This window comes from Centrocercus urophasianus, unplaced genomic scaffold (assembly GCF_019232065.1).
Source record: "Centrocercus urophasianus isolate 14NV4802_14NV808 unplaced genomic scaffold, USGS_Curo_1.0 seq_10, whole genome shotgun sequence".
In the NCBI taxonomy this organism is placed as follows: Eukaryota; Metazoa; Chordata; class Aves; order Galliformes; family Phasianidae; genus Centrocercus; species Centrocercus urophasianus.
Genome location: NW_024884142.1, coordinates 73,119,852 through 73,141,006, shown reverse-complemented (window position 1 = coordinate 73,141,006; position 21,155 = coordinate 73,119,852). Strand labels below are relative to the sequence as shown.

Below are 21,155 nucleotides of genomic sequence, written 5' to 3'. Positions count from 1 at the left end.
CCAGGGGATTAAACACTCAGCCAGGAGAGAGACCTGGGAGAGGGGTCTGGGGCTTCATCAAAAAGATTATTTTTTTAATACATGAATGGATAACGTACCTTTATCAAATAAAACAATTACAAGCCCAGAAACTGTATTAGAGAATGATAAAATAATTTAGGTTGAAGGCATTTCTGTACATCAACCTCCTGCTCTCAGCAGATTCAATTACATCATGTTGCTCAGCTACTTGTCCTGTCCAGTTGTATCTGTATTTTCATCACTGCCTTCAAAAGTGCAAAACCAGACTGCGGCACGTGGATTGTTCTACCCCATGTTCTGGCCCAAAGTCATCATAAACCTTTTGTTGCCTGGAAGCCCTTAACTTTGCTGCCTTGGCATTGTCCTGCTGGGAGAAGTTCAGAGAGCTCAGGGCCTTCTTGATCTTAACATCTCAAAATATCAGAGGCTGCTTAGCTTGAGGCCAGCCTTACCAGTCACTGAGCAAAGAGAGACATAACTGCAGTGGGTAGAGACCTGCCTCAGGACAAGGTTATATCTGCAAGGCACTGACTCAGAGTGCTGGAGAGCAAGGAAAAGACAAGACTAAGTGCAAGGGCAAGATAGGAAGAATAAGCTGATTCTCTAATTGAAAGAAGCCATGTGTTTGTGCAGCTGGGAGCAGGGGAGAAGTCAAGGAGAGTTTCCCTAGGAAAAATGGTGTTGGAATAAACTAGCCTTAAGGGGCCTTTAATGTCATTGCATTCTGGCCTTTCGGAAGGAAGGGTCTCCACTGCAAGCCAGAGAAAGAGCAGTAAGATCCCTGGTTGCAAACTTCTGGGGTATCTGAAGAGGTCAAAGTTCCCTGGCTGTTCTAGGAAGAAGGAAGGGTTATGTTAGTGCAGAGGGTACCACTTCTGCAGCTCACAAGCAAGTCTATGTCTGGAGGGCAAAGGGGAAAGGAACCCAAATAACACAACTTCACAAGAATGTTTCCATTTTATTCTAAATTGCATACATGAGACTGAGCCTCAGATTAGGAGTCACTGATTCTTCAGTGAGGAGTAAAGCCCTCTGTAATCTCAAAGGGAAGCTTTGGAGGGCAACAGTGCCCCACCAGCCAGGCTCACATGGCCCTAAGCACCAGTTCACTTTTCCCTACTATAAGAAAGGCCATGCTTCCATTCCTGAGACACACAGTCATTGTCAGCAGGAGGCAATGACCCCTCCTCTCATTTCAGCAGCTCCTGGCCCTGCAGGGATGGAGCTGGCAGCTGAGGCAAGAGGAAAGGCAGACACAGACCCAGAAGGACTGCCTGACCTCAGCCCCAGAAGGAGGTCACTGCTGCCCACTGTGCAGCAGGCGCTGAAACAAGGATCCGTCCTTTTTGCTTAGGCAGGCAGGTGAGTCCAGCTCCACCACTCTTCCAGCCTGCATCACTAACACACGGTCTGAGTCCAAGATGGTGTTCAGCCTGTGGACAGCAGACACCAGGACACATTAGTGGAGCTGAAGAGGAAGAACTCCACGCACTGCTTTACCTGCTGTCAAGAACAGGCCCAAGACATGCCCAGCACTAATATTCACAGAGCCTCTCCTTATGCACTCAGGGGCACGCTACAGTCCAGTTCACCAGGCAACTTCTGTCCACCACTGAAATACAAGATGTTTCCATCCTCACAGCAGAGTTATTGAGTTGCTTCTGTTTGCCCATCCAATTAATGGCTCACTCAAAACTGAATGGTGTGGAACAACCACAGGTACAGAATCCCATCATTATTTCCTCCCTCCTTAGTGCTCTACCCTATCTCAGTTCCAGCAGAAAAGAGGCTGGGGCCATTTCCAACCCAGTCTTGCTTTACCTTCTGTCACTCCCTCCTCTGCTGGTTCTCCTCAGTAATTGCTCTTTCAAAGAGATCTTGACCACACCCCAAACACACACCTCAGCCCACAGTGTGCTTACTTTTCTATTCTAGCTCTGCATTATCTCCCTAGCATTCAAATCCTATTCCCATCTCCTACCCTCTTATCTAATCCACTTAACAAGACCCACTCAATTCCCTTGCAAGGTCTGGCCCACCCTGCCTGTTATCCACCACTCCCACTTGACAACATCCCCTGTCACCTGCTTGCCTGATTTTTATTTTTGTGGTAAACCCGGTGCTGGGAAGCAGTTCCCTTTAAAACACCCTACATACTACTGCATGACCTTCCTCCAAATTCTCTTCCATTTGGCATCAGTGGGAGCATTCAGGGCAGAGACCACTGCTTACCCATCCCTTCTCAGTATCCACAGCATTTGCGTTTTGCACTCCTCTGTCACTGCTTTGACTCTTACATTAGCTCTCTTGGCTGTGGAGCAAGCACTGCTGCTGTGTACTGTCTGGGGAATGTCTAGCCTGTCAGGGTCAGATGCAGGCTGGAACCAACACTCGGAGGACTGGAAAACAGAATTACCAAGTGCTCTACCTCCCCTGGCCAGAAGCTGCCTGCAGCCCTTCACCTTTGGTTGTCCTGCAGTGCCCTCTACTGAGCCAGAGCCACCTGCTTCACTCATATGTCCAACTGCTGTTTTTGTGTAGGGTATTTCCCCACTGCTCCTTGCCCCATTAGCCAGAACCACACGCCTAGTTCACCCCCTGGTCCCAGCAGGCAATGCCCAAGGGAGCCATCAGCCATACAGTATTTCCCTCTGCTGTCACCCAGTTTCTAGGTACAGCATTTTAACCGCCTTGTTCTGCTCAACCTTCAGGCATGGCAGGCACAGCCACTGCTTCCTCTGAGGGCATAACACTGCGTCAAAAAGTACTGGACACATGGAGCGATGATTTCTCCGTACCTGTGAGCAATTGTCAAAACAGTTTTGTCAGCAAAGCGCTGGCGGATGGTTTGCTGCAGCAGCTGGTCTGTCTTCTGATCCACACTGGCTGTGGCCTCATCAATGCACAACACCTGCCAGGGACAGAGTGAAGGAGACACCCAAACATCACTGAGGAAACCCCAGTCTATGTCAAGGGATAGCGTGACAAGGTAGCACAGGTCATCCATCACCACCACACCCCACTCCTGGAGCACCCTGCCCTGTTGTGCCAACACAGCCATCAGCAACTCACTCCTTGCTTTGATGGAGGCAGGCACTCACCTTGGCCTGTGTCAGGAGGGCTCTTGCCAGACACACCAGCTGCCTCTGACCCACAGATAGACTCTTTCCTCTCTCTCCCAGCTCACTGTCCAATCCACCTGCAGAGGTCAAGCTGAGCAGTTATCACACCACGCTCTGTGTAGACAGCTCTCCCAGTCTTTTTTTTTTTTTTTTTTCCCCCCAGCAGCACTCAAAATTCCAATCCCAATCAGTCCCAAGCCTTTGAAATCAAAGCCTTTCTGCTTGGATGCAAGCAACATCTACCAGAGACATGAAATGTGCTGCTAGAACCAGGGCTATGGCATCTCTCTGAGGCTCTGCCTGAGCATCCACTGGTGCCTAGGCTGATCAGCAAGATTCTGCCATCCAATCCACCACCTGACTGTTTCTTGATACTAAATCTCTGGGAATGTCACTGGGATCTCACTGGCCTTTTCTCACTGGTGCTAGTGGGGCCCTCATCTAACCAATTCCCTACCACATCTACCTGATCCCTTTTCATCAGCTTTCTGACTGGAAGCTTTCTTTCCTCTCCCAGTAGCAGGGCCCACCAATCTCTCCACACTGGCTCCAGACTCACCTATCTGGGTAACAGCATCCCGCAGGTGGCACTGCTCTAGCACTTCATGGAGTTCAGCATCTGTCCATTTTCCCTGAGGGTCCAAATTCTCTCGGATTGAGCCACTGAATAAAAATGGATCCTGGGGGATGATAGCCAGTCTAGATCTGCAAGCAAAGGATAGCTGAAGGCACATGGGGTAGGTTCTGCAGAAAAGCAATGGCCTCTTTTTTTTTTTTTCCCCCTGGCATGCCTTGGCTGCATATCTTAAAGACACAGAGATAGGGCTTAAGTCACATACTCAACTTGGTTTCCTCAGTACAGGTCTACAGAAACAACAAAGCAACTTATGAGAAACAGACTACAGACAAGAGAGTAAGCCTTTTCCTCCTGACTCTTCTTTTTGGTATCCAACCAGTGGCTTCCAGACCCCAACCCCCTTCCACCCAGGCTGCCCCTTGCTCTGCTCAGACCCTCTGTACCTCAGCTCCTCCAAGCCCACCAGCTGGCTGTCAACACCATCCAGGAGAATACGGCCTGCTTTCAGCTCCAGCATGTGGAATAGTGCCAAGAAAAGGGTGGATTTTCCAGATCCTGTGCGACCCACAATCCCCACCTTCTCTCCGGGGTACACTGTGAAACTCACTCCATCAAGTGCATTGGGAAGGCCTGCTCGGTAGGCCAGGATCACTTGCTGGAACTCCACAAGCCCTTGGCTTGGCCAGTCAGCAGCAACCTAAGAGAAGCACCAGAGAAAGACAGAGGATGAATGCGACTGCCATCTTCAGCCCCATCTCCACACAGGCCAAGACTCACACATCCCTTTGGATAATTGCTTGGCTTTTGAACAGACAGAAGGTGCAGCTCAGATCTCCTTCTACAACTTTTTTTCCTCTCACAGTTTAGCCCTAATACCCCCTTCTGCTTTTCCATCCTCTTCCATCACTCTAGCCTTCAACAATTCCTGCCTGAGGTTTACCCTCCTGGGGGTGTATTGGTAAAGGATGAATAACTGAAGCAGATTCTCTGAGTGAGTGCTTTCCAACCACTCATTAGAACCTTTTGACCTTCCCCAGGAAGAAACCACAAGGCACAGGGCCAGCAGATGGGCTGATCCCTGAAAACATACTTAAGGTTTTACCTGGACCAGTTTATTCTGGGGCTCCATGGGGATGTCTGTGGTATACTCCTCTGTCCTCTCCACGCTCACCATCATGGTTTCTGTTGTAGTGAAGCTGGAAATGAGGCCTGAGAGCAGGTTTGTAACAGACAGCGCATATGAGAGTGCCAGGCCCACAAGTCCTGAGAGGACAAAAGCATACGCAAGGATGTTAATGGCAGGGAAGGAGCTGGGATCTTGGAAGGACAAAGAAAAAACAACACAAAACAAAAGAGAGAAGCCAGCACTCTGGAGTCTGGGATCTCACTGTTGCACAGGGACATGTAAAAGCAGCAACAGAAGCCAAAGCATCACAATGTGGGCAACACACAGAGTGACAAGGAGCAGGAACTCTGGATTTTACTCTGGTATACAGAGACATGCAACTCTGGGCTGAGAGGAGTCCCTGGACCACAGTCTCAGGGAGGCAAAGAAAAACCCCGACAGCCTACCTGGATTTCCTATCTGCTTCTGGTGCTGGATGATGGCAATTCCTGCAATAGCTGTAATCACAGCAACTCCAATCATTTGCAAGCGAATGTCCAGCCACTGCATTGCTGTGTTGCTGGCAAAGAGGCAGCGCTGATTGTGTTCTAGGCGCAGCTCATTCTCCAACTCAAACCTGGTGGAAGCACAACAGAAGTTCATAAAGGCTGTGCATCACTCAGCCCTCATTGCTACTGCCCAAAATCATGAGCATTCCTACCACCATGTAACTAGCTCCACGTTAGGATGACCCTGATCTATAAAGCCAAAACTCTGCCTCTCTAGGTGCTCTTTCCCTGCACTCACCTTTGTGTGGCCCGCAAGGCTCTAATGCTGCTCAGTCCTGAGAGAGTCTCTGAGAAATGAGTGTAAATGGGAGACAGGGTGACACTGTAAAGACGCTTGAGTTCCCGGGATGTGCGCCGGTAATAGCGTTGGATGGAGAAGTAAATAGCAGCCAGAGGAAGTAAGACCAGGCCAATCCAAGGGAGACCGTAAGTGATTATCACCAGCATGCCCAAAAGCCCATACATGTTAGCCAAGAAAATGTTAAGGATAAATGGCAAGCTGTCATCCACACAGTACAGATCTGAGGAGAAGCGGTTCAGGATCCGGCCTGTTGGTGTGGTGTCAAAGAAGGTGACTGTGGCCTGGCAACAGAGGATTGAGAAAGCAAGTCAGCCAGAGGCAGCTAATCAGTTCATCAGATAAACACAGCAGAAATCTACTTCTCACACCCTTACTCCAAACTATTAAAAACACACCAGTGCAGAATGACTTGCAAGAACTCTGTACTGTATTTTCAGACCATTACCTTTATAACTCTCTGGAGCAGTCGTTTGTGAATGACAATGGCAGCACGGATAGTGCCATAGGCGAATAGGAAGGCCCGAAAAATGGTGAAGAGAGAGTTGGCCCCTGCAATGCCCCCATAAACTGCCAGGTAGAAATTCACATCCACGGAAGCATTGGAAGGGACTGGGGCTGTGTTCAGAACTTGAATCGGGGAGCTAGAACAGAGAAGGAGGAAGATTTTGAATCTGCTTAGGTCCCCATGGCAGTAAAGTTACACTCAGGGCATCAGAACTGAAAAGCAGACTTGAGGGAAAATTGGGATACTTGAGCCTGATACTCCTCTTTTGCCCTGCTGAGATAAATACTGACTACTTATGCAGCCAGAGGCCTTCCATCAGCCTCTGGTGACAGGCTCTACAGACACCTCATAAATTCCCTGTCTGGCCAGAGATTTCAATTTTTTCTTTCTCAAAGCAGTCTTACAGATCCCCTGTCTGCAATGACATGGTCTCAAGAAGGATACTCACAGGAAATGCACAAAGGCAAAACGAGTAAATGAGTGTGTTTCCTTCAGCATCTCCTGCTCAGCATTCACTTACACAAGCCCAAAAACGGAGAAGAGAAGCAGCTTTGTGGAAGGTAGGGAAGCTGAAGAGACCATCACAGATGTATTTGCTGCTTGGGATATGCTGGAGATCCAGTGTGAGAGCCACCAATCTGAGATATTTCTGGATGCTACAGAGAAAGACAGACTGCATAAAGGATTCAATCTTCAAGTCAGCAAACACAAAGCAGAAAAATTGGAAGGGAAGCTGCTGGGAAATTTCAGTTATTGCGACTCAGCCTCATGCAGTCCCTGTCCTCATTCTGCACTGTTACTAATAGAACAGAAGCAAGAGAACTGCCATGATCTGCAGCAGTGAAAGGAAACTGCTAAACAAACAGACACATAACTACAGCAGCAAATGAGAGGCCAGATCCTTTTTCCTTTTCCCACATAATTCTCCCCTCATTCCCAACATACTATACTAGTTTGTAGAAAAGGGCTCTTCTTGGTGTGGGGAGAATGATCAAACCTCTTACTATTTTCTTTCCCTGGACTCCACACAGCCAGGAAAAAAAAGGACAGGAACATTTAAAGAGAAAGAGAGATGTGTTCTTGGATCATTGCCTCACCTTGCATCAGGAGCAGTGAGAGGAGGATAGATAATGCTAAGCAGCTTCCCATTGCCAACCAATATGCCTTGTAGACCTGAAAATCCAGAGCCCCTTCTTTCTTTTCCTCCTCCTTGTGGAGGAGACATTTGTCCTGCGATGATTCTTCTGCCTCCGTCTCTATAACTTCTTCCTGGTCCTGCTCATCAGAGTCTGTTGGGGCAGAAGCAAACACAAAAGTTAGTGTCATTGGTACCTCCTGCAGCTGCTGCTTGATGACAACAGAGCAAGTCAAGGCCATGAGGAAGACTTATTCCCTCCTCTCTGCCCTTTTGCAATAGGTGCACCAATGCTGGCAGATTCCTATCCAGATCTGAGCCACAAATGGAAAAGCAGATCCAAACACTGTATCAGACCAATAGCAGATAGCCTTCTCTTGCCCTTTGAACACAATGCCCATAGATCAGCTCTGCCATAGGTAGTGAGAGCTCTGCTTCAAGGCCAAAAGCCATCAAGTATAGGTTCTCTTTGGGTGCTCAGATGATCCGTACTGTCCCAGCCACCCCCAAGCTTGCCAGGTGCAGACCTTTATCATTCCGCCTCTTGTTCATATCCTTGAATTTGGGGACAGATTCCACAAGAGGCAGGATATCAGCTGGTGGGCCTGCAAAGAAACACACACACGTTTCAGAGCCTGAGATAAATAGATGATTCTTCCTGATTATTGTTATGAAATGGACCAGGTTTGTTCTCATGACATTTCCTATTTTCTTCCACAGCAACTGCTTTCTTTAAAGTTCTTCTCCATCTATCCCTGCCATGTCCTTCTGTGTTATCAGCTTTCTATGCCTATATCTGTAAGTCTGTATGCTCCCTTCCACACAGTCGTCTTCACTCATCTGCAGTGTCCTCAAACTCTTTATTCTTCCTTGTGTTCCCCACTAGTTACTCCTACACCCTAACAGCCATCTTTGCTCCAGCCACTCCAAACTGGCACAAATGGATGCCTGTGAAGACAGCCACTGTACCTGTCTTGATTATCCTGCCATTGTCCATCAACAACAAGGCATCAGCCTTCTCCAAAAATTCTGTCCTATGGGTGCAAAGGATTCTGGTCTTGTGTTGGAGAATTCCAAGAATGCACTTCTGCATAAGATGATTAGCTACATCCGCATCAACTGCAGCCAGGGGATCATCAAGAAGGTAAAACTCTTTTTCCTGAGAAAAAGACAAGAGACAAGGATATAGCTGTTGGCCCTGCCTGAGCAGGCAATGCTGGAGAGAAGTGTCTCAGTGTGGCACACTGCCAGAAACTTTAGGCCAGCATGAAGTGGTTTAAGGCATGCAGCCAGAGCACACTGTACATCTGCATGCTTCCAACTTTACAATCAACTTGGCACAAGGCACAGCAGAACCGCTTTGCTATTTACCTGGTAAACAGCCCTGGCAAGGGCTATTCGAGCCTTCTGACCCCCACTGAGTGTCACACCATTTTCACCCACCTCTGTCTGGTCACCTGCAGGTAAGACCTGAAACATTCAAGGAAATCTGTTTAAAAAGGATAGGAAACCACTGTGGACTAAAGATGAGAACACTGAGATCCCTCTCCTGACTCTGTCAGCAACTCTTTAGATGATAACTTACAAAACAATGAAACAATGCAACAATACATACAGTGGTTCTGCAGGCAACTGGCAAGCTTGGCAATATTCATGCCACTAGACTCTTATATTCCAAAATAGGTGGCCACATATAAACTACCCACTGAGTGACTTCTGGTCCAAGACAACTCCAGAACTGTGCCCAAGGTTTATCTGGGAAAGCAATAGCTGTGCCTACAACAAAATAATGCCAGGGCCTGTTCCCAGCTTAGCAGGGAAAAAAAAAAAAAACAAAAAACAAAACAAACAAAAAAACCCACTAAATTTCAGCAGCCAGAAATACTTCCCATAGGCATAGGCTACCACTTGTCAAATAAATACCTTGCCCTTGTACAGTACTCACTGCTTCTGCTGAAGCAAATAGGAGCTTCTAGTACCTGGCACTTCAGAAATTCACAGTCTAGGTTATAAACTCAAAAGAGGAGGCTAGCTTCTCACCAGGTCTAACAGCAAGTTTATTGGCTAATATAGCCACGAGCTTCAAACGTATAATACATGCATTATTGATGGAAGGACTCAGCATCTCTGATCCAAAAAAGCATCAGCTGCTGACAGATTCTGTTGAAAAACCTGGCAGTCAATGTTCTGATAGAATATCTTTCATTAGAATCAAGGGTTTTTGGCTTAGCACCAAGGAAACCATCCAAAGTGCTAACGGAGCAATCTCACATCTTAAAGCAAACTGGTGCTGAGTACAATCTTGGACTGTTAATCATAGTAAAGCTGAGTGACTGTGACACCGGAAAAGCAGGTTAAAGCCTGCAAGAATGAGAACTCCTCCCAGTGAATATCAGGCAGAATGTACGGCTGAGGAAGCCCAAGAAGTTTTGCAGTTCGGGCACTCACATTCAGGTCCTCAGAGAGGGCACAGGCCTCTACCACCTCCTCATACAGCCTGGCATCATATTGTCGCCCAAAAAGGATGTTCTCACGGACAGTGGCAAATTGGATCCAAGGCTCCTGTGTGGCCAGGCCAAATCCTTGCTCCAGGTCACAAATATATACTTGCCCACCTTGTCTGCAACACACCAGAGATAGGCAGAAAGACAGCAAAGGTAAACTGTCAGTAGATCAAAATGACCAAGAAATACAAGTAGCACTCAATGGTCCCCTCCTGCCATGGTGTGGGAGGACCAGGCGAGGAGAAGTTTTAATATTACTTACTTAATGAGTTCTCCAGTGATAGCTGCAAGCAGAGAGCTCTTTCCAGATCCAACCTTCCCAACAACTCCCAGGAGCATTCCCTGTAAAGGGAATTGAAAAGGACCAACCTGATATGTTAATACACAGCATGGACTTCCTCCAGTCCATCTCAACTCTGAGAGACATTATATGTGTCCTGTACCACTGAGCCAAGAGAAAATCTTCACATATAGCTTGTAAAACCAGGAAAATGTGCCACTCTAGTGCCATCTTTGTTTCCTCCTGCATTCCTGCTCACCTTTCTCACTGAGAGGTTCTCAATGTGCAGTTGCAGACTGCCAGTAGATAAGGGCTGGCTGGTGCTTCCTTGTATGGCTGGCACCCATGAAAAATCTGCACCTCTTATATCTATGGCAGAAGCTGTTCCTGAAGTGCTACCTACAAGGAAGAAGTAGCATTACAGTGAGAATGCCACAGGGCGACAAGAACCTGGCATCATGAATACTATCAGCTTGGCTCCCAAATGCAAGAGGCAGAAACAGAGCGTGGCCAGAATGCCCTGAACACAACCTCAGAATAAGAAAGACACTTGCTTACTGACTTGTCTTAAACTTACACCTCATTTTCTCCAATCCTCCGTTCTCCAACTCCCAGAGAACACACAGGCTGACCTGCTGGCTCTCAGTGAGACACTGTGAGGATAATCTGGTTTTATTGTTGAAGGTGAAAGAATGGCAGAGAACTAGCATAAGGCAAGGAAGGAGAAAAATGGAACTGTGATGACTCAGGAGAAGCACTCATGCCTTCATGCCAAGGCAAAATTGGGGTTTTTGATGGCTTCATTATCAGAAGACTTTGGATGGAGAAGGGAGCAGCTTCTTTTAAAGGCACACTAGCGGTGGGATTGAGGACAAGCAATGGCCTATGTTTGGTAAAGAAAAATGTTGTAGCCTTGTATTCTGTTTTTACAGAAATGAAGTGCCAGTACTTTGACAACTTGAGTGGTGAGTCATGGTGTGACAAATGGCTGCCCTCCAGCGCTGCCTTTCACACCTCAGCTCTCTGCTCCAAATGTCTCCTGTCCAAGGTCCCAACCCTGCCAGCATCCTTTGCCATTACCTAGGGCATAATAAGCTTCCAAATCCTGGTCCATGAGTTCAAGGAAACGCTGAATGCGATCCAGGGAAACTTTGGCTTCCAAAGTCCCATTCAACACCCATGGGAAGCTGTTGAGGGGGAGAATGAGCATCCCCACAAGGGCCAATGCTGTGAACACCTGCATGGGTAAGAAAACAACTATGAACCAAAGGCAGTACCTCCTCTGCATCTTGTATTCTCCAAACGGCTTCAAGAGCAAGAGCCAAAAAAGCTATGGAGAGACACAGGGTGAGATCATTTCCTAGAAAAGATGTCTCGGGATGCAGTCCCACTGCAGACTGTCCTCTGCAAGAGACAAATTTGAAGCTCTACTACCTACAGTGAGCAGTGCTGTCAATTGGGACCTCCTCCTTCACTCACCTTTGTGGCAGTGAGTTGGTGACCCATCAGGACATAGGTGATAAAGATGACAATGGAGACAACAACCGGCAGTGCTGCCCACAGATAAACACACACAGCATCCAAGTACTTGATGGCTCGCAACTTCTGCAGCTCTTTAGCTCGGCAGGCATTTATCCTGGTGATGAAGTGCTTCTCCCAGGCATAAAACTTGATAACACGGATGCCACTTAGGAACTCTGTCATTAGCTGCAGGCATAGAGAAAAAGCACACAGTATCTGCTTAACACACCAAATGCCAGTTAGGCATCTGGGCTGTGCTCAGGTTTGCATTTGACTCCTGCTTAAGGGCCAGGCTACAGATACCAGGAGCCATTTTTTGCTAACAGAAATATAAACTCAAGTGGCAGCTGCTGAGAACTCTGCTGTCATTCATTCCACAAGCTTGCTCAGCTACCTGTACCTGAAAGGCTCATGAAAAGACAAAATACTATACAACTTCCCAGTTAGCCTGCGTCCAAAGCCAAGCAGGCTCACATCTAACAGCTCAGGTATCCCTGCAACATGTTCCCCTCTCACTCTTGCTCTCACATCAGCATGCACAGAGCAAGCTGAAATATGCCTGTGCCTGACATGAAAGATGCCTAGCAAACTCATCTTGAAACACCTGGCAGAGGTCCAACACATCCTGTACTACTACATGCATCTTCTGTCAGGAAGATAAATATTTCAGTAGTTCCAAACAGCTGTGGAAAAGCTGACTGAGGGTGCCAAACTAGAGTGAAATAAAACCACCACATCCACAATCACTGCATTTGTCCAGACTGTAAGATACCTCAACCACTGACAGCATTACCGAAGTAATGGGATGGAAGCATCTCTAAAGGAAGCAATCTTCTGCATGCAGAAGAGGAACCTTGCAAAGGAACTTCAGTTTGCCCAGAGGGCAAAACAAGCATTAGAGATTCACTATCTTGCGGGTGGGGAATGTACTTTACACTGAAACACTTTCGAACCCCTCTAGCACTTTTCCCAACACTGATTATTCAGTACAGCCTCTTGAAATGCACAGCAAGTAGCTAAAGAGCCAATGTTCCAGGGACAAGTGGGGAGAAAACCTAACAACAAATTCATAAAGCCATCACCTTCCCCTCACCTTGACCCGTGTATCCTTGTGCTTTAGCATCTCTGTGTTGCTCATCATGATGCGGTTGGCTATGACCTTGTTGATGGGCACAAGCAGTAGTGCCAGGGCCAGGCCTCCCAGAAAGGCTACACCCACTTGCTGGTAGAGAAGATAGAGCGTAATGGCAAACTGGAAGGGCAGGCTCCACACCTCATGGAAGCTGAGACAGAAGTTGACCAACCTACTGGTGTCTGTGCTCATGAAGTTGACGATTTCACCCACAGTGAAGCGGGAAAGGCTGGTGCTGCCAACACGCAGAGCCTTGCGGTAAATGGCAGAGATGACAGCAGCTCGCACCATCAGCATCACCTTCTGCACCTCGTAGCTGAACTGGTTCCGTAAAAGCGCACCCACAAAGGAGCCAGCAAAGAGCCCAAGAGCATAGAGCACTCCGTGGCTCAAGGGCTCCTGCTGTGACTCCATGAAGTTCACCAGCAGGTTCAGAAGCAGAGGGCCTGAGAAGCCGAGCAGGCTACCAGCCAGCTTGAGAAATCCCAGGGAGTAGAAACGAAGCCCAAATGCAGCATGAAGCACTGAGAGGAGTTGTACGGCCTCCTGGGCGTGGTGCGACCTGTCCAGGGCATTACTACTGCCACTGTCTCCAGCAATGATTGGGCTAGTAAGAGACGCTGTCTCCTCCTCTACTTGGTGCACAGTTGCTTTCTTCTGCCAGCAGGCATAGAATTGATCGCAGACCCTGGCAGCCTGAAGCTTTCGAGGAAGCAGACAGACATCTTGTGGTTGGTTCAGCTTCCACTGATAGCCACGTTTCATAAGAGGGTTCATCCAAGCATAAAAGAAGCGTGAGAGCCAGCTCTCACCATCTTCTGCCACTCCCTGCTGATCTGACACTGAGATCCCTGGCTCTGAAATGAGCTGATCCTGCTGCCAGGAGCTGTTGATGGAGAGGAATTCATGCCTATCAGCAGCAGGTAAGAGATAGCTAATCACATACGTCAGCAGAGAGGCCAGCTTCAGACAGAGAATGGTGAACCTGGAGGAGACAGCAGGGTGGGCAGGAGACCAAGCTGTCCCACTTTGGCAATACCACACCAGTGTGATGAGGAGGGAAGGCAGTGGTAAGAGAGCGAGGAGAGCCAGGGCTGCAGGGCCCCTAGCAGAGCCGTGAATGGACCTGCAGAGCATGATGAGTGCAAGGCCGTGAGTGAGCCATGTCAGCGCAGCAATGCCACTGGCTAACACTTCCAGGTATACAGGGCCCAGCTCCTGCTGAGAAATGGCAGCTGGGATTATATCAGCAAGGAGCAAGCCAGCAAGTACAAATGACATGGCAATTCTGCATCTCCAGCCTCGCCTGTGAGACATCCCAGAGCCAGATCTAGAGGAGGAAAGAGCAGATAAAATCTTCACAGTTGATATTCCATCATGTCTCAGTCACCATTCACCTTTCTTCCTCTGCTCATCCTTCCTTCATCCATTCATTCTTACTTCACCTCTTTTTATTCAGTTCCCTAGATATCTAACTTAGACTGTGGACATTGATATTCAGGTCAATAAAAATCAATATCCGATCAATACCAGAGGTTCAGATGCTATAGAAAATAACTTTTCTCTACACAAGTTTGTTTGCAAACTGATATTTTGTGGTCAAATGAGGCTCCATCCTTGAGGATTAACAGAAAAGTATACTTAACCTTTGGATGATCAAATTCTGTTAGATTTCCCTCATACTTGTGATACTTTCTCCAAAACAATTATCTTCTCAAATCTGCTTTCAATAATGCTGCCTAAGTAAAGTCCAATCTCAGTTGCTTAGCAAAAGATTTCATTACTATTTGGAGCCTTTCAGTATCAGTGAACATTGACACACTTACAAATTCATGATAACAGTAAACAGGAAAACTATTTTTGATTTAGCTGAACTCTTTATTACCTCACATACATCTTCCATGCCACCTCGTATTTAGATCCCTGTCAAGAAAACTTCCAGTTTTCACAACCCTCATTCACTGAAATTCTTTTCACTTTTCTCTGTTATTTTATTTTCAATACCCTCTGTTCTTTCTGGATACCTTTCTGCAAAGGATCGATCAGAGCTAAACACAGTACTTGGAATTAGGACAGATACTGACAAATGTAACGGCATCATAACATTGTGTCTTTCTCTAATGACATAAGTGGTACATTCCAGGATAACTAATTTCCAGCCCTTCCATCCTGCCTCCAGTCCTGCCTAATAATCAAGTGCCAGACAAGTGAGTTGTCATACCTTGGAGTGCCAAGGAAGCAGGCGCTGACCGCAGCAAGGATCACATGAGGAAACACATTCAATGCCAGCTGATTAAAGCAATGGCCAACTCTGCCATGAACCCACACAGGGAGTGGATCTTCTGGGCTGGTCCCACACAAACCAGCCAGGATGTTTTCCATCCTTCAGCGGGAACTGAACACGAGAGATGGAGCTCCTGAGGTGGAAAAGAACAAACAGCATGAGGCAGAGGACGAGCACAGCCCTGCTCAGGGTGGACTGTGATAAGGAATGAACATAGGACCAGAAACAGCTTCCTGGATCAGGCAGTCCAGGGCTATTGCACACCTGGTGTCTTATCAGCTGCCCTGCAAACCAAGCAAGCTCCAGCTGGAGCTACGCTGCCTCCTGCAGCCACCCCACAGCCTCACTGCTCTGGGAATGCTGTACTTGCTGCACCGCCAGGTCGAGCGCTTGCTTGGCCAGCTCATCCTGCCAAATTAACATCAGGAAACAGTGGCATGCTTGTATCCCGCCTCAAAATATCTTGAGCTGCTTAAACTACCACATACCAGTTATACTTCTACACATCCTCAAAGGGGCGCGGACAAAGGTGCTCCTTAAAGCAGCACGTAACGCCACGCACCCTCCAGCTCACACCAGCGTGCCGGCGGGCTGGGAAAGTGGCAGAATTTGGGGGCTCCGCGCTGTGCTCTGCAGACTGAAATACACACGGGCCGTTTCGAGCCTTACACCGTCCGACCAAACTCAGCCGAGCACCGAGTCTTCCGGGCCTCCCCGGGCCCGCACGAACGCCGCTCCGAGGCAGGCAGCTCCCCCGAGAGGCCGGCATAGCGACGCGCTGCCGCCGCACGCCCAACTTTGACCCCTACCCCCCGCCGTACCTCGGCAAGGCTCGGCCCTCCCCTGGCTCCGTGCTGCCCACGTGGAAGAGAGAGGCAAGGGGAGCCTCGCGCGCCTCCTTGCGGTCCGGAGGACGCGCTGCTACCGCTGACTTCGCAGCAGGTGCTCGAGATACTCAATTTCCCCAAACCGTCCCTCAGTACTCCCTCTTACCAGGGAAAATTAGCGCATCTCTGACAATAATTCATCACCGGTAGCCAATTTTACTTTCAACTCACAGCTCTTCGGAAAGGCAATAAAGCATTCTCTGAGCTAGCAAGCATTATCAGCGGGGTGCTGAGGTAGCAGAATGCCAGTGACATTCCGGTCCCGGAACACAGAGCAATCTGGCCAGAGGAGTTAGGCAGCAGAGATAAGAGCACGTACTTGGAGGCCACAGTACTCTCTAATGATAGTTTCCTGGAAAGAAGTACGAGGAGACAAAGACGTAGCAGCTGGCACCACCACAAGGATTTCTGCTGTGGGTTTATGAAGAAGGACAAAGCATGAGAAGACCCGTCTGAGTGTCTGCCATCCCTACAGGAATCCCATACAAGTTCAGGAACTCCTTCCATGCCACAGTGTTCTCTGATCTTCTTCTTGCCATGTGAGAAAAGATTTATTTTTTCTTTTGGTCAAGCTTTACTGGTTCTCTGTCCTCTCTGAGGATTTCAGTACCCTCTGGTCTCTATATCCATCACATCAGAAAACTGGCTTCTGCATGGAGACTGAAGTCAGTGCTCACAGATGCACAGACTTAGCTGGAATGAAGACTGTCCTATAAAGCAGCACAAGGCAACATTCACTCTACTATTCATTACTGAGAGTTCTTATTGCCTTAGAATATACAAATCCAAAGAGAGACAAAAATTTCTGCTCTGGTTCAGATCAACTTCTTGACATAGCACTATTTTCCTAAATGTCTGTACAACATCGTTTAATTTTTGTCTTTGAGGATTCTTATTTCTTAAGGTCCTTAAAGTGTCAGAGTTGCAAGGCTGCCTTTTCATGTCCAAGCAAGATACTAATCTGTACTAGTTAGGTACCTTTGATCAAGCTGTGGTTCCTCCCAAACGCCATTCAGAGGTTTCTAGAATAAACTTTTCTGTAGAGGCCTTGATAATTAGTTTACATCCTCTGCAGTCAAGGAAGCTTCCCTTCAAAAAAATGAAATAAGCAAATTCTCAAGACAGCAAATAGAGACACATGAGGCTGAAGCATGAGCTGCACACAAGTGAAACTTCCAGATTTCATAGTTCAAACATCTTATTTAAATTCCAAATGAAAAAAAATAAATAATAACAAACTTTTGTAAGACACCAAACTTTGTAAGACACCAAAGAAGTCCTCAGATACCAGGAGAAAGGATCATATTCTCTCCTTTGAATTTTTCCACCTGGACTGAAATATCAGCTTTCAGATGCCTTTGAGAATACTAATCCACCCCAACTAATCTGAAATCACTGGTGCCTGCTCTGCCTAAGCACATTTAAGTAGAAGCAAAACCAGAATCTAAACATTCCTCCTTTTTATGCTTCCTTTCAGCTATTTCATCTTCCTGAATACTGCTATGTGTTTGACTTGCTTAAAATATGTATGTGGAATATAGGCCTGTGGGTATACTGCTTACAAGTACTTCGTGCTCTATGGAGATACACCTGACATATGTGATTATCAAATAACCACAGCATTCAAACAAACAAGTCAGGTTTAATAACCCTCCCCACAGGCCAACATAGTCCAGATTTTATTAACTGAATATTAGTCAGTTTTTCCAACCACCTAGATTGAATTATCTACAGTGAAGAAAAATAATTTGGCAAATAGAGACTATCCCCATACCTTTTCTTATGAGTTCATTTTGTAACAGATTATTTAACACATTATTAACCTTTCCCAGGACTTGAGTCAGAGAAAGAGCATAGGCTTCATATTTATTCCACTACCCAGCTAAAAGTAAATACTGAACTGAAACAGAAGCCAGTCTAGACAAGCCTTAAATCCAGAAATACCAACCCTGTGATTGTAGACATAAAATCTCTGAAAACAAATTATCTATTTGGATGCTTTTTCTGTGCTTGCAGCCAGGACTTCTGTATCAGCTGAACCATCTTCAAATTCCATGATATAGGTTGACTTGGTTCAGACCAAAATCTTTCAGGAATCGGTTACTTCACCTGGACATGAAAATAGAACATACCTATTTCACACTGCTTTCCAAGGGAAAAATTAATGCAAAGTTCAAAAGACAGAGTAATATCATCCACTACAATTTCTCACAAGGAAATACTCACAGAACTGCCTCTCTTCTTACTAGTAACTCAGCATTTTAGCATTAGAGGAAGTGCTGTATGGCTGCCTCACAGACCTATATCTATTCTCAGCTCAAACAAATGAAGGCAAAAAACAGTAATTAAGATATGTCTTTCTCTACATTGTTTTTTACTTGCGGCCCAATCTGAATTAACATCAGTTCTGACTTGTTTACTCATTCATACACTGCTACTGCTGACTTTTCTTACTCTGTTGTTTCACTTCTCAATGTCATTTGCTCCTGTGACTTTGAGGCTTCACAGGAATTCAGACACCTTATTACCTCAACTTTGCCCTCAGCATCCAATTAGCTAGCACCTCACCAAGCAACAGCTAATTGCAAGTTCCTCTAACCAAGATGAGTTCTATAACTCCAAATCGCAGTTTGGGAGCTGAACTGGTAGCAGAGCAGACTGGTACCTCCTTTGTCCAGTATGGGTCTGGACCATTCATCACAGAGTACTACAAACCTTTGAGAAGCAGGTCAACTCTGCTCAACTTTTGCCCTGAATAATTTCTCTTGCAAAGAGCTGAGAACTTCAAGTTTCCTCTGACCCAAACTTCAGCACTAATCTTAATTTAACTGAATCCTACCATGGGTGCCCAGTCTCCTTAAAAACATGCTTCACTAAGGCACATGACTGTAAAGTGACACTACAGTAAATACAGAATGAGTTCAGAAGGTGTAAGGTTACATTCAGTAAAATACAAGGGTGCTACAAAACGTTATTAAGCACAAGTCATGCATTACCCACCAATCAATGGATTTTTCTCGTTTGAACTTGTTTTTAATGCCATAGTGAATATTCTGTTTACTTTTTTCCCTTCTCTCCATTCTTCTCTTAAGCAATTTACTTGCTAACTTGAAGTTTTAGTGAAATTCTTGACCAGTTTGTGGCATCTGGATTCCTTCAAGTTCCAAACAGCATTTAAATCTATCACTATAAACCACCAGGCTGCTCTTTAGAGCTCCTTTGGATATAAGGTCAAAAGCAAGCTAGCAAATATTTTAATGTTTTAGAATTATGCAAAGTTTATTAAATATTATACATGAAAAATTGTATCAAAGCCTGATAGAAACAAAAAATGATACTTTACTGGGGTTCTTGGTTATTTATTTACCTTTGACTGCTTTGAAACTAAAGTTAAAAGCACTTTTTTTTAAAACTGATGTAAAGAAAGCAACAGTACAGAAAAGGTGTCCAAAAGCAAATAAGTACTTTTTTTTTTTTAAGCTATTTTTACTATTTCAGTTAACGCAACTGAATGTTTGACACAGATACTCAACATTGAGGCAAGAAGGCTTGCTATTTCTTTCAACGAAGAATCAGAATGTATCTGAGATAACAGTATACTCCTTATAGTAAGTAACTAGTTTTATATTATGTCATCCAAACAGAAGAGAGATCTCCAAATATACATCAGCTCTGTAGTTATCAGGAAGAACAACCTTGTGTCTCTTCAAGCATAATAATGTTTGCTGCTTAGGGGTACTCAGCTGGAAGAAGTTCAGCATTAATTACCTCTACTACCATTATGCCCTCCTTGCACAGGAGGCAAACTTGCAGTACCCTGGGAATCTTCAAAGAAATCTATATCCCAAGACACCTGTAATCCAATTAAGGTCACAAATTAAACATTATCAACCATAGGAGAGAAAGAAAGGAGCAAACAACAGTAATGCAAAGTAATAGCTCCCACTTCCTTTGATGATTGGCATTAACTGAGCATATTTCCTGAGTGTGGTGGTTCAACTGTCCCCCACCTTTATAATAGGCCTCTCCATGCTTGGTGCAATTCCTTTCCTTACACAACAAGCCAGTCTTGGCAATAAAATGTGAAAGGTAGAGGACCAGCACATAAAGGCATTCCTTGTGCCTGGCCCCTGCTATCCTTTAAACTGCAATAAGCAGCAGATGACAGTGCAAAGACATCCCCTTGCTATATCCAGGCACTTGCTTTTTCCTCCCATCACCTGGGAAGGATCATCTCCTGACAGCCCAATCCACCTGTACCTAGGTCAAAGCCTAAAACAGGTAGTGCAGAACTCATGAACCCAACATGATCTGGGGGTTACTTAACTGGTGAGAAGTACCAGAATATTTCTGCCACCCAAGGGGGCTGATAAGGGAAAGTACCTTACAAGAGTCAAAATAACTACTTATGCTTCCAAGATAAGTGAAACCCTTAGAACTCTTCCTGGATCACAAGCTGTGATCAGCATCTCCCCCAGATTGGAGCACCTCTCAGGTCCTCCAGATCCTCAAGGCCACCCACAGGTGGATACCAGCATGAAGTCATCCTGCCAGCCTCAATTAGTGCCTGTAGGAAAATAACAGTATATTGCAAGTATTTGCTCTAGATTTGAATAGAAGGAAGTTTTAACTATAAGCTAAGCTCATTCTTCTTCCAGCCACCTCATTTCTTATATATGTTTTAATGAGACATTTGTTTCACAAGCATGGGTGCTGAGATATTTTACAGCCACATACTTCACTGCATCTGTAAGCGCATGCTTTGCCCCTTACACACACATCAAAGATACCCTGTTATTTAGTGTGAATCTTGTCATCCACAAATCTATAATCAAGTCACTCTTTAGTTATCACATATTTCACTAACTCACTTCATTAATCTTCAAAGTGAGTAACAATGAAGTTCTGTTAAAATCCAACCCTTTTATTTACCTAATGGCACCAAGAAATCTTAAGCTGCTGCTCAACATAACCGAAAGTCTATTTTTATTTGCAGTGATAACACCGAGCCTGTGCGGTGGAGCACCCCCTGGGAAAACCCCACGGCTGGGGAGTCAGCTGTGGCTGCGCCGACCCACTGCCAGCAGAAACGCACAGGACTACCAGACAGACCTCCACCCGCAACAGAACCCGTGCTCTGTTTAGCTGCTGCCTGTCACAGGACATCAGCACTCCTCCTGAGAAATTTCTCCTCGTACCCAACCTGAACCCG

General features: G+C 46.2%; 1 protein-coding gene across 6 annotated transcripts; it reads right to left on the bottom strand.

The window, feature by feature from the left end:
* Nucleotides 1-959: 959 nt before the first annotated feature.
* On the bottom strand, nt 960-19,796 carry ABCC10 (ATP binding cassette subfamily C member 10). Of its 6 annotated transcripts, none has more exons than XM_042816327.1 (25): nt 19,712-19,796; nt 17,892-18,052; nt 16,922-17,032; nt 16,263-16,653; nt 14,994-15,189; nt 12,734-14,102; nt 11,599-11,826; nt 11,200-11,356; nt 10,379-10,518; nt 10,102-10,181; nt 9,784-9,955; nt 8,707-8,805; nt 8,305-8,494; nt 7,863-7,940; nt 7,298-7,489; nt 6,721-6,856; nt 6,141-6,336; nt 5,633-5,976; nt 5,293-5,462; nt 4,823-4,983; nt 4,164-4,417; nt 3,703-3,848; nt 3,123-3,220; nt 2,820-2,932; nt 960-1,454 (listed from the first exon to the last, which is right to left on the bottom strand). In XM_042816327.1, the coding sequence occupies exons 5-25, from the start codon at nt 15,152-15,154 to the stop codon at nt 1,319-1,321; spliced, it is 4,620 nt and encodes a 1,539-aa protein (XP_042672261.1). In that variant the 5' UTR covers nt 15,155-15,189; nt 16,263-16,653; nt 16,922-17,032; nt 17,892-18,052; nt 19,712-19,796; the 3' UTR covers nt 960-1,318. The 6 variants fall into 6 exon arrangements, with proteins under 6 accessions (XP_042672261.1, XP_042672269.1, XP_042672303.1 ...); XM_042816335.1 differs by having other exon boundaries at nt 16,263-16,354; XM_042816369.1 differs by lacking the exons at nt 16,263-16,653; nt 16,922-17,032; nt 17,892-18,052; nt 19,712-19,796 and adding an exon at nt 15,878-15,900.
* Nucleotides 19,797-21,155: the final 1,359 nt, after the last annotated feature.

What these genes read in the sequence shown, in the direction of transcription:
- ABCC10 (XM_042816327.1), bottom strand. Translation starts at nt 15,154, where the DNA reads ATGGAAAACATCCTGGCTGGTTTGTGTGGGACCAGCCCAGAAGATCCA. An exon ending in TGCTTCCTTGGCACTCCAAG is followed by an intron (nt 14,103 to 14,993) that starts GTATGACAACTC and finishes TTCCTCCTCTAG; the next exon opens with ATCTGGCTCTGGGATGTCTC. An exon ending in GGAAGCTTATTATGCCCTAG is followed by an intron (nt 10,519 to 11,199) that starts GTAATGGCAAAG and finishes TCTTCCTTGTAG; the next exon opens with GTAGCACTTCAGGAACAGCT.